Here is a 12223-nt window from a genome sequence, read left to right as displayed (position 1 = left end):
TCCATAGACAAATCCATCAAGAAATTGAGAGAGTTGATGATCTGCCAGGGCATTCACAAAATCAAAGAATGCTAAAGAGAATGGAACAATGTCATGAACATAATGCATTTGTAAATACTGTTCATCAGAACAAAACTCATTGTCCTTTAAGGCTAAATCATGACATGTTTGATTTACATGGAAAAATATTGAAATCATATTTAGGTTTAGTCAATCAGAACAGAAGCTCTTTAATAAAGGAGACTGCTGAGTTTAATGGAAATGGGAAACCCTTTCTCCATGATAACCACGAGCAAAGTCATACTGAAAATAAATTCTTTGAAAGTAGAAAAACAACCAGCACTAAGTCACAGCTCCTTAACCAGCAGAAAACTTGCAAAATATAGAAAACCCATGAATGTACTGAATGTGGGAAAGCTTTCACCAAGAAGTCTCAGCTCACTGAACATAACAGAATTCATACAGGAGATAAACCCCATGGATGCAATGAGTGTGTGAAAGCCTTCACCACTAAATCTCAGCTTACTGAACATCAGAAAACTCATACAGGAAAGAAACCCCATGTATGCAGCATATGTGGGAAAACCTTCCTCAGGAACTGTCAGCTTAATGAACATCAGAACATGCATACAGGAAAGAAACCTCACATATGCTGTATATGTGAGAAAGCATTCTCCAGAAAGTCCTGCCTAATGGAACATCAGAAATTTCACAAAGGAGAGAAGCCCCATGTATGCAGTGAATGTGGGAAAGGCTTCCTCACAAAATTCAAGCTTGCTGAACTTCAGAATACTCATACAGGAAAGAAACCTGATGTATGCAGTATTTGTGGGAAAGCCTTCATCAGGAAATATCAGCTTACTGAACATCAGAATGCTCATACAGGAAAGAAACCTCATGAATGCAGTCTATGTAGAAAACCATTCTCCAGAAACTTCAACCTAACTGAACACCAGAGAACTCACACAGGAGAGAAACCATATGAATGTACTGTATGTGGCAAAGCCTTCTACAGGAAAAGAGAACTCGTATATCAGAGAAATGAAAGAGAGGAGAAACCCCATGGATGCAGTGAGTGTGGGAAAGGTTTCACCAAAAAATCACAGCTCACTGTACACAGGAGAAAAATAATTTATGATGCAGTGATTGCGGAAAAAGCTTCATTCCGAAGGGGAATCTGACTATACATCAACGAAACAACCCTAGAAAGAAATGCTATGGCTGCACTGAGTATGTGAAAGCCTTCAGCTAAAGGCTTGCCTCATAACACCTCAGAGGTTTCAGACAGGAAGAACTCCCTTTGAGTGTAGTTAATGTGGAAAGTTCTCTTCACAGAATTCAGATCTCAAGACATCAGAGAATTCACAGAGGAGAGAAACCCTATGAGTGCAGTGACTGTGTGAAACCCTACACTAGAAAGATAGTGATCATTGTGCATCAAAGCACTCATATGAGAGAGAAACCCTATGACTGCAAGGACTATGGGAAACTTTCTCCCACCTTTCCTCGTTAACTATAACAGAATACATGCAAGAGAAAAAATATATAGATTGAGTGCAATTGGAAGATCCTTCCACAGAGTCAGCTCATTGTCATCTAGTGATCTCATGCAGGGGAAAAGCCCTATCAGTATGGTGACTCTGCAAGTGCCTTTGCTGGCAGCTCAGACTTCATTAAATATTAGCAGGCTTCCAGCAGAGAGGAACATAGCCCAGGCATTTCGCAATGGTCTGTTGCCAGATTTGCTCTCAGGAGCTACCAGTTTGCCCAGGAGAGAAACCTTATGCAAGTGATAGTGCCTTCAGTGATCAGTTACATCTTATTTTATGTCACAAAAGCACAAAGGAAAGCTCACACACATTGTCCTTGGGGCAAATAGATTATCAGTTATTTTCTGCCTAGGTCTGGCCAGGAAATAGAGGCACCCCCTACCAGGAGGCCAGGTGGTGGGTTGACAGCCTTTGCTGCCAAAGCCATTAGGAAACAACCCCATGAAAGTAAGGTACCCCATTCTGAGCGGCCTTAAATAGACAAGACTGCATCCCAAGCACGTTACTCCTTTACCAAGGCCTGTTCCCTGGTTGCCCTGCCCAGGTTGAGGACCTATAAGTAATAAACTCTAAAACTTCTCATTGTAACTGTCATTGAAGACACACCTGTGATCAGACCTCATGGAGCTATGGAAACTTCCCTCAAGGAACCCCTTGGAGGCCTCACCCCTGCCACCAGCAAGCTGTTTGGCCACCAACTTCCCACAGAACGAGTAAGAAACATGATAAAATGGTAAAGCCTTGAGCAAGAATTTCTAGATGAGCGATTGTTCAGTATGAATGGTGAGATGGGAAAGCCTTCTGAGGGAAGACAGACACTGGCATCAGTGCACATCATAAATCAGAGTGAGCTCACAGTGGGTAGAAATACAATGACTGGAAAACCTCTAGCTCTCACTAGGTGCCAGAGAGTTCACACTGGGGAGAAACTCAGAAAGCAATGACTGTGCAGGGTTTTCAGTGGTACATTCTGCCACATGAATTGTCAGATGAAATCACAGAACTAAAACTCTATGAGCACACTGTGAAGCATCTAGTGAAATAAAGAAGCCCAGTGAACATGGAAAAAAAAAAAAAAAAAAGAGAAGGCTCTTCAACCTCTACTGATAAGGCCCCCAAAGTAACCTTTTCTTGGATTCTATGAAATAATACACTATTTTAAAAATGAATTCCCTGTTTTGCTTGGGCATAAAATTATATGCATGTCTGTGTTGTAAAAATATAAAGAACTTGAGTTTAACATGTAAAATAAATCAGTTTTTCTTTATTACAGATTCAGAGAAAATATGCCTAAATCAGCAGTGTATTTCTAAATAAAATATCACTAGGTTTCCCTCAGATATCAGGAGGATGTTTGTGAAGGGCACATATATATTTATTAATTCTTGTATGTTATCGGTGGGGGTATTGAATATTATTTCAGGTCAGCTAAAAAGCATGGAGGGAAATGACTAGAGTGTAATCACATGTTATGAAGCTAAGGCACATACAGGACTTTAAATTCTTTCATAGACTATCTGATTTAACACTTCACATGAGAAAGGAAAAATGAACAGGATAATGTCTTCAGCAGGCATAGATGAAGAAAGGGTGTTAGGATCTTATTTGTTCCTGTGAACAATTACACTTATTTATATAAACATGTGCCCAAATTTTTCTAATTTTTAAAAGATTTGAGAATGAACATTCAAAATCACAATGAACATTATAAATAATAAAAGAAGAGATGAAACATCAATTTTATAAATGTTGGTTAAAGCAGCATTAAAATACAAAACTGTAGAGTTTAATAGATACACTCTAACTAGAATGCCTATAAACTAGAATGCCTGTAAAATGTTAAGAGCTGTAAAAATTCTCCAATTATGGACCACATAATAAAACTGAAGCAACAGTTCATAATTCAGTGTCCCTGGAATACTGCACATTGCTTACCAGTACATTCATGTCTGAGGGCAGCTATAGTACATGGTGAAGTGGACCATCTCCTTACTCAGACAGCTTGAATTCTAGTTCTGTCTCTTACTGGTTCTATGCTCTTGGACAAGTTATTTAACTCTCTATGTCTCAGTTTCTTCATCTCTAAAACAGGGAAAATAATAGTTCCTATCTCATAGAGTCTATGAGGATTAAATAAGCTTCTGAATTTAAAACACTTTGAACAGTTCCAGACATATGGTAAGTGGTCAATAAATGTCAGCTCTTCTTAATTATTAGGTGTCAATAAAATAGAACCTAAAACATACATCTTTCATGGCTAACATTTTTCTATAACTCTGTAACTTGAAAATTCCAATTTTCATAATATAGTTCAATAATGAGAAAACTAATAAAATATTAAATATTTATTTCATAAACTAATACATAAATATGCAAAATACAGATTTATATCTGTTCCTGTTATTAAAATATTAAATTTAGTGAAATATACTCAATTGTATAAATTAAATTTAAAGTGGCCTTAAAAAAATAAATCATAAGAGTAAAACAATCATATTTTAAATCAAATTGATAGTGCTCAATTTTAGTTTACTGGTTCAAGTAAATATCCTAAAATAGAACTATTTGGTTCATATAAAATTTAAGGTAAAACAGTGGAATCTATTGTGTTAAATGAAACAAAAATTTAAATAAAAATTTGTGGGGTCTACAGAATTAAATAAAATTTAATGTTTCTTTCAGGCTAGTAGCAATATATTTTCTAAATGGTAGATCATCTTACAGGTTACCTGAGAACTGATCATCCGCTGAGATGAGCGAGCGATATTGGCAGGCAAACCAAAGAAACTAGGTTTGTCATCCTCTGGAAGTTTTTCAATGATAGCACGATAGTCCTAAATATAAAGATATAAAAAGAATTTTTTCACTGTAGATTAAACTTACAACTATTGAAATCGGAAAGACTGGATACTGTGAAGTGGTAAATTATTACCAGTTCATATTTTATATTTTCTAAGTAAATCTCACCTTCTGTCTGTATGATTTTTACTAAATTATCTATGAGAAATACTGCTTTTCCCCATCATTATTACTTCTTCTTAATTTATTTAATACTATAGATTCTCATCCTAACTCCCCCTTTTCAAAGAGACATTGTGCTGATTAAAATACATACATACCTGAGTGGCTATGCCTACTGTGTGTGAGATATGTTAGATGTTTTCCAGAAAGCCCTATAACTATTTTTCCTTTAACCAACCAAAGACCAATGTACAGACTGCTGTTCTGCTTATGTTAAATTAAAATAACAAATATTCCAGCCATTTTTTAAGTTACAGAAAGCCCTAAACCTACAGTATCTTGTATGTTAATAAGACTACTGTATAAATCATTTTATCCTAAAGCAATTCCATAGTTACTCTTAAGTTTGCTGGCAAGGTGTGATGATATGGGTTGATAATTCTACACTTCAACCGAAGAATTTTTCTAAGCATTACATAAGCCTGACTTGGCAAACATTCATCTGAACACTTATTCATTCATGACTCTAGGTGAGAAACTAAGTACAGTTCTAGACAATTTATTCAGTTTGGCCTAAATATGAAAGTATGGGTTTTGTTTTTATGAAGAGACAAGTTCTTTCAAGGCAAGTATTGCATAGGCATCTCATGGCCATAGCATTCTTAAAAAAGTAGATAAGGGAAAGATAAGATAGTGATAAACTACTACATGAAAAAAATAACAAAATTCTGTGTATTTAAGCATAGATTCTTTTAAATAATGCAAAATTCTCACTCAACTGAGACAATATTTAAAATAAAATTGATAGTTTATAATAATACCAAGCAACTTTCTCTGAAAATTTATGATATACCCTCATGCAAAAGATCATTTGTATCTGTCCATAGCAGGGATTTTCAAATGTAAAATGAAATCCCATGCAGAATTTAGAAACATAGAACAAAAAAAGCTGAGCTGTCTTTGCTGAAGTAAGAATGGGAAGACTTGTCCTCTGTTCTCTTCATTGCTCTCTTGGCAGCTGCCACTGAAGTATTTCCAAAGAAACAGGTGGACTCCAGGAAGCCCAGTCTGAAAACCACAGACCTGTAAATATGTCAAATTTTGGAAAGACATGCTTGCCCTTAAATTCTTCCTCTCCTACATTTCAAAATTTGCAAACTTCCTCAATGTTCAATCACAATATATACATAAATATGTATGTATGCATGCACATGTGTATGTGTGTACATATGTATTTGTGTGTGTGTGTGTGTGTGTGTGTATTCTCATCCTCCTGTGAAATTTTTGGCTTCCTCCCTCTATCTACCTCAACTAGCTAGCATGCTAAACATTGGTTCTCATAAATCATCCTCTAATTCAAAACTATTCCTTTTTTTTTAGAGTTGTGTACTTTGTTCATTTCAGGATAGCTGTGAAATTTTCTCATCTAGGCTCTTTAAGAGTCTCATATTTACCTAGGACTTTAAACTGGCATATTTCCTGAAATAAAGGCAGCTACATCTTCTGACTGATTTATCCTCATTTGGACACAAAATAATATATATTGCATGATAACCACTTACATACAGGACAAAAACAAGCAAAACTAATTTATGCTGTAAGAAAGCGGGGTAATCTTTATCCTTTGCAGGGGACATGATGAGGGGTTCTGGGAGCTGATAATAATCTGTTTCTTGATCCTGATGCTGGTAACACTGTAGTGTTCAGTGTATAAAAATTCATTGTACTATACATTTAGGACATGAACTTTTTTGCATGCATTTTATTTTTCAATTTAAACTTCAAACAACAGAGATGCAAGATTTGTGGGGTACACCATCTGAAATAAATATATAATAAATATGTAATATAATCTTTTTTGCTCAGTTTCTCCCCATTAGAAGGTAAGATCCAGAGATACACCACTTGAACCACAATACCTAGAATAGGGTCCATCATTGAGAAGATGTTCACTGCATATTATTGAATCAATAAACAAATAAATAAATGAAGGATACTTACAACAAAACAGATGGGACATTTAACATAATTGATAAGATAGTCAAAGAAAAATATATTTTATATTGGTTTTTATGCTTTTGTTTTTGACAATTATGTTGCTGAAATGAAGTTTTCTTTAAAAATATTTGGATGAGGGCAAATAACACAATATTGAGAGAACTATATAATTGAATATATAGCTTTATAATTCATAAAGAATGTATAACTATAATACTGTATGTAATAAAAATATTATTTGGACATTTGTACAAAAATAGGTTTGAAGCTAAATAAACTAGAATTAAAATCTTTGGGCTATGTGTAATCCTATTTTCTGGAAAAGATAATTGCATTCTAGGAAGCTTTTATATGATGCCTCAAGGCAAAAAGCTAGAGCTAGCTAAAATAAATACATGTAAACAAAATGTTGTCTGTGAAAGACAGATAAAGCAAATGCTTCTTATATTTAGACCTGCTTTAAATGCACAAACTAGAAAGTGAATATAGATATTTCAAAATAATATTTGACTTCTATATTCCTCAATATTACAGAGCACTCTCGTGCCCACTATGAAGTAGCAGAATCTCCCATTCCAGATTTCACAGCAGTCCTACATACTTTAAATTTTCCTTGGCTACTGCCTTTGAGATTTGGCTACACCCTAGCCTCTTATCATTATGATCACCAGCTAATCGTCAATAAGAATCCAAAAGTTTATAAGACACCTTATTTGAGTTTAGAGAATCAGGTCATGTATTGGAATATCAAATAATAATCCACATTGTGAGTGACAATTGTGCATTTGAAAGGAAACAACATATGTTTAGCAATGTAAGACATGATTCAAATATCCATCTGGTAATAGATTGAAAATAATTTCTTTTTACCTACCAAAATGCTGCAGGATTTTGGTAGAGATAGGGAATATGGAAAAATGTTTTTCTTGTTCCTTTGTTTAAATTCATCAATGATTGAAGAATTAAAAAACTGTTTCAGATATGATTGGAGAACTCTAAGATCAAAATAGTTATCTATACGTCCTCCATAAATAGCATTTTCAAGTAAACCATGAACAAATTCCCATTGTACATTCTTGGTACCTACAATTTGAAAAAAAAATACTTTGATTAATTTCATTTCTAAAATAATAACTAAATTCCTGGGCTCCAGTTATATTTATAGGATATAACAATATATATTTAATACAACTTAAAACAGTCCTTAAATGCTCATTAATATTAGTAATAAAAGCTACTATTTATTGAGATTTAATCCAATAAAATGTTCCAAATATTTTGCATGCAAACTTAAACTTTTTAACAAAAATAGAAGTATCAATATTATCCAATTATAAAGATTAGAGAAGCTGAGGCATAGAAATCTTGAAACACCAGTATCATAAAGTCACACAATCTCAAATACATGGGATTGGAAATGAAGTACTCTGAAAACAGAGCCTTACTTTTAAGCACTACATAATACTGCCTTCTTAAAGTGGAAATTCCTTAGAAGAACCCATCTAAAACATAATTATATCCACTGTTTGATGAAAAATACAGTTTATAAAATAATCTGATTAATAGGGAAATTCTACAAAGCATTCATACATTATAGTCTTGTAAATGTCAAGATTTTAGATAGTCAACTGTCCATTTTCTATTCTAAGAGAAATGTAGTATAAAATATTATCATGGGCACAGTTGGGACATAAGGAAAAAAAAAGGAAATATAGAATGTAAGCTTTGTATCAATGTTGAATTTCTTGAACTTCTTAGCTACGCTTAATGGGATTGCATAAAAGAATGTTCTTGTTCATGGGAAATGTATATGTGAATTATCTTGTTTGCTCAAGGATGTGTGCAGCTTGCTGTCACATGTTCAGAAGACAGAGCAATAGATGGATGATAGGGAGGGAAAGAAAGAAGTGGTGGTGTGACTGGATGTTAAAGTTGGTGGATCGGGGTATCGGGGGTGGGGGGTCGGGATATGCTGGAGTTCTGTGTATGGGTTTTGTATTGTTTTTGCAACTGTTCCTGCAAGTTTGAATTTATTTCAAAATAAAAAAAAATATCGTCATGGGTTTTTATTTCTACATTATCTCACTTTGCAACAGAGGCATTCTCATAAACACAGTCCAGAGGTAAAGTTAAAATTTACAAATTACTTCTAAGACAACTGAAAATGCAGAAAGTAAATAACTATATTTAAATCAGCCAGTTAACTTTACTGCTAGCATTACTAGTCTAGTTCTATCTCATTATTATAAAATTTAGAGATAATCACTAAAATTGGTGGCAGTATTAACATATGCCTTTGGACAGAAGTGATTCAGGCTGCTTATGCAGAACAAAAATACCTATATGGTGAAAGATTAATTAAAGTTGTTTTCTGCCTATATCTTACTATCAACAGTGGTTAAATAGCTATAACAGGGGTATTCAGCACGACTCAGACCCATTTTCTATTTCTACCTTGATGTTTGCTAAATGATACATTAGTAATTGATGTGTTAGCCATTGATAAGTATCCATTAGGACACATAAAAACATTAATGTACCTTCCAGCTTATAAAACAGAAGAAGCCATTCTGTGAGATATTTTAAAGAATTTTACCCCAGAAAAAATGAAATAAATGCTATTTTTCTTATTATTATACGTATTGTTCTCAAGGCAAATTTTATTTTGTTAAGGTAAAAAGAAAATGGACATAAATGTTACAATAGCAATAATAAAAAGAGCCGACAGTTATTGGTATCTTAATTTATTAAATATACAAAGTATTAAATGCTTCATGCAGCTTTTGCATTTAAATCTCTCAAGAACTCAACCAATTGAGGTATTACCTACTATTATTCCCATTTTTCAGATCAGGAAACTCAGACTTAAAGTTTAAGAAACTTGCTCCAAGTCAAGCAGCTATTTAATCTTTATTCTATATTGCCCGCTACAATTAGAACTTTTTTCTCTTTTTCTCATTGAATTCTACATATGTGAAAGTCCCTTGATATCAGGGCATTTTTTAATCATAAGTTTATACAGTTAAATTTTACAATGAGATTCAATGTCATTTTAAAGAATTTATTTCCTGTTCACTACAATTCAATGGTGTGACATATATAAAATCACCCTAAACTATTAATTTAGACCTTTTAATTTTATCACAAGTTTGAAACACAATGATAAGTAAATAATTCAAACTCTCTGTGCTTTGGTTTCCTTAGCTGTAAAAGTGCAGTAATAATACCTTCCTCCATAGTATTTATAGTAGTATTTAAGTATCAAACAAATGTTCGAAAGCTTTCCTTTCTATGCAAGCTCAAGTATTTATCTACATCCTCAAAATAAGCATTAAAAACAATAGCTCATGGAATTCAGGAAAGTGGTTATCCTCAGCAAGTAGTGGGGGAATGTTGGGTAGCATATGGAAAGGCGTATGGGGTGGGGTGGAGGATACTTCTGGAATTCTGACAATATTCTCTGTATGGCCTTCAGGCTAGTTACAAGGTTCACTTTGTGAAAATCTGTTGTACAGTACATTTATGTGCCCTTTTCTGGTGTATATTCAAAAAATTATTTCAATAAATAAACAAAAAACTCACTTGGAATACTGTTTGGCATTAACTACTAACAATGATCAAATGCATACTCTATGGCCCAGCAATTTTATTTCTACAAATATACCCAACAGAAATATAGCCATACGTTCACTGAAAGACTTGGTAGCATTATTCATAATCATCCCAAATTGAAAACTGCCCACACTTCCATCAACACTAAAGTATATATAATGATACAATGGCATACTACATAGCTATTAAGAATAAATGGACTACAAATACATGTGACCATATGGATTAATCTCACAAATGTAATACTGATTGAATGAATCTACACACTAGAGAGTATATACCATATATTCCAGTTTTACAAAAAACAAGTAAAAATAATCTATACTGTCAGGTGTCTGGTGCTTATCTGTAGAGGGCGATTAAGGTAGCATGCATGAAGTCCACCTTCAGCTATGCCGGAGATGTGCAACATGGCCGCCAGGGCTGATACAACAATAGCTTAAGTTACCCTCAGCCTTCTTTACGGAAGTAGTTCGCGCCAAAAATGCTAACCCCACATCTGCCATCCGCCCTAGCAACAGCAGCCACCAATCCTAGACCGCCACGAGCCCTTGCTAGCCACTTCCCCTTCTCCTAGAGTATATATGCTCTGCCTCTTCAATAAAGTTTTGCAGCTTGATCAGAAACCTGTCTTGCTGTCATTCCTCGTGTCTCTTGTCCCATACCATTCCTCCCTCACAGGACTCGGAGCCTCCGTTGATCGTCCCACGGGCCGGGACACTTATCTCAGAAACAGGGTGATAGTGACTATAAGGCAGCATGAGGTGGAGTGGTTTCTGTGGTATCGGTAATGTTCAGTTTCTTGATTGAGGTGCTGGCTACATGGATGTGTTGAATTTATGTAAACCCTTCAAGATGTAATCTTATGATATAAGTAGTTTTTGTACCTATATTATATTTCATTAAAAAGTTTTTTAAGTTTATAAATATATAAAGTAAAATGGGAACTGGCCACATCCTAGATGGCCATCCTTATCCTTTCGCAAAAGACACATTACAGAATAATTTCTGATGTGTCCTTAACTCAACAAACATTAATTGAACCTATAAATAGTAAACAAGACAGTCAAGGACCTTGCTTTAATGGAGATTACATTACAGTAGAAGAAAAGAAATAAGAAATAGGACTAAATAAACAATAAACCATCAGGTATTACTAACATATTAAAACAATAAAACAGAACAGGAGGGTAGAGAATGATTGGAAGATTACTTCAGATTTAGTGGCAAGGAAAAGCCTTTCAGAAGAGAATACCTCTAAGCTCAGATACAAATGACAAGGAGAGAAAGCCATATAAGTTCTGGGAGGAAAGCATTTCATTCAGACAGGAAGAAAGGCACCTACTAGAACCCTCAGTTAGGAACAAACCTGGCTTACTGAGGAAGAGAAAAAAAGACAAATGTGGATGCAGGTTTTAAACAGGCCAACTATAAATGCTTTGCTTTACCTTTTGTTTTTATTTTTTTAGTAAATGTGTCTACTGTAGAAAATGTTTTGAAAGGGTTCTAAGTAAGAATATCAGATAAGAAGCTACTGATTGGACCACCAAGGCATCGATGAGCAGAAAGGAAGTGAACAGAATCACAATGTGATTTAGTAACAGAAGGGAGAGAAATTGCAAAAACGCTGGACGTTGGGATGAGAAAAAAAAAAAACAAAAAACCAAGATGATTCACAGGTTTTCAGCTTTAACAACTTCATGAATGGTGGTGCTATCTACTGAAATGGGGCAGATTCAGAGAAGAGCGGATTTGATAAGGTTGGGGGAGAGCAGTAGAAATCAAGAGTACTGTGTGTGGCATTTTTAAGTTTGAGATTCCTGTCAACAGAGACTCTTTTTTAATCCAGCACTAATTTAACTCAAGAATACCCCTGCCTTGGTCACACACAATAAAATTCAGGGATTGGATTTCCTATCTTCAGGAGGCAGAGAGCTAGAGGGCATAAGGGGATCAGATTATACAGTCTTGTTTACAGCCCCTTTAAAACTATATTTGTAACTTAATTCCCGGTTCCTAATGAATAATTCAACTATGATTCTACAGATCCTTGGTAATGACCTTGTTTTGCTATATTCCTGAATTTTAATGGTTCCCTGAAA

The 12223-nt window shown here is 34.5% G+C and overlaps 1 protein-coding gene across 1 annotated transcript in view; it reads right to left on the bottom strand.

The window, feature by feature from the left end:
- DYNC2H1 (dynein cytoplasmic 2 heavy chain 1) overlaps nt 1-12223 on the bottom strand; it is a 419160-nt gene that overhangs the window by 125007 nt on the left and 281930 nt on the right. The window contains exons 81-82 of the mRNA XM_037841237.1: nt 7384-7592; nt 4280-4384 (exon numbers count right to left, since the gene is read on the bottom strand). Coding sequence (XP_037697165.1) covers nt 4280-4384; nt 7384-7592 — 314 coding nt within the window. The remainder of the gene's footprint in view (nt 1-4279; nt 4385-7383; nt 7593-12223) is intronic.

The sequence above is a fragment of the Choloepus didactylus genome, chromosome 6 (genome assembly GCF_015220235.1).
Source record: "Choloepus didactylus isolate mChoDid1 chromosome 6, mChoDid1.pri, whole genome shotgun sequence".
Taxonomy (NCBI): Eukaryota; Metazoa; Chordata; class Mammalia; order Pilosa; family Megalonychidae; genus Choloepus; species Choloepus didactylus.
Note: the sequence above shows the minus strand (reverse complement) of the source record. Positions and strands in the feature narration are given on the sequence as shown.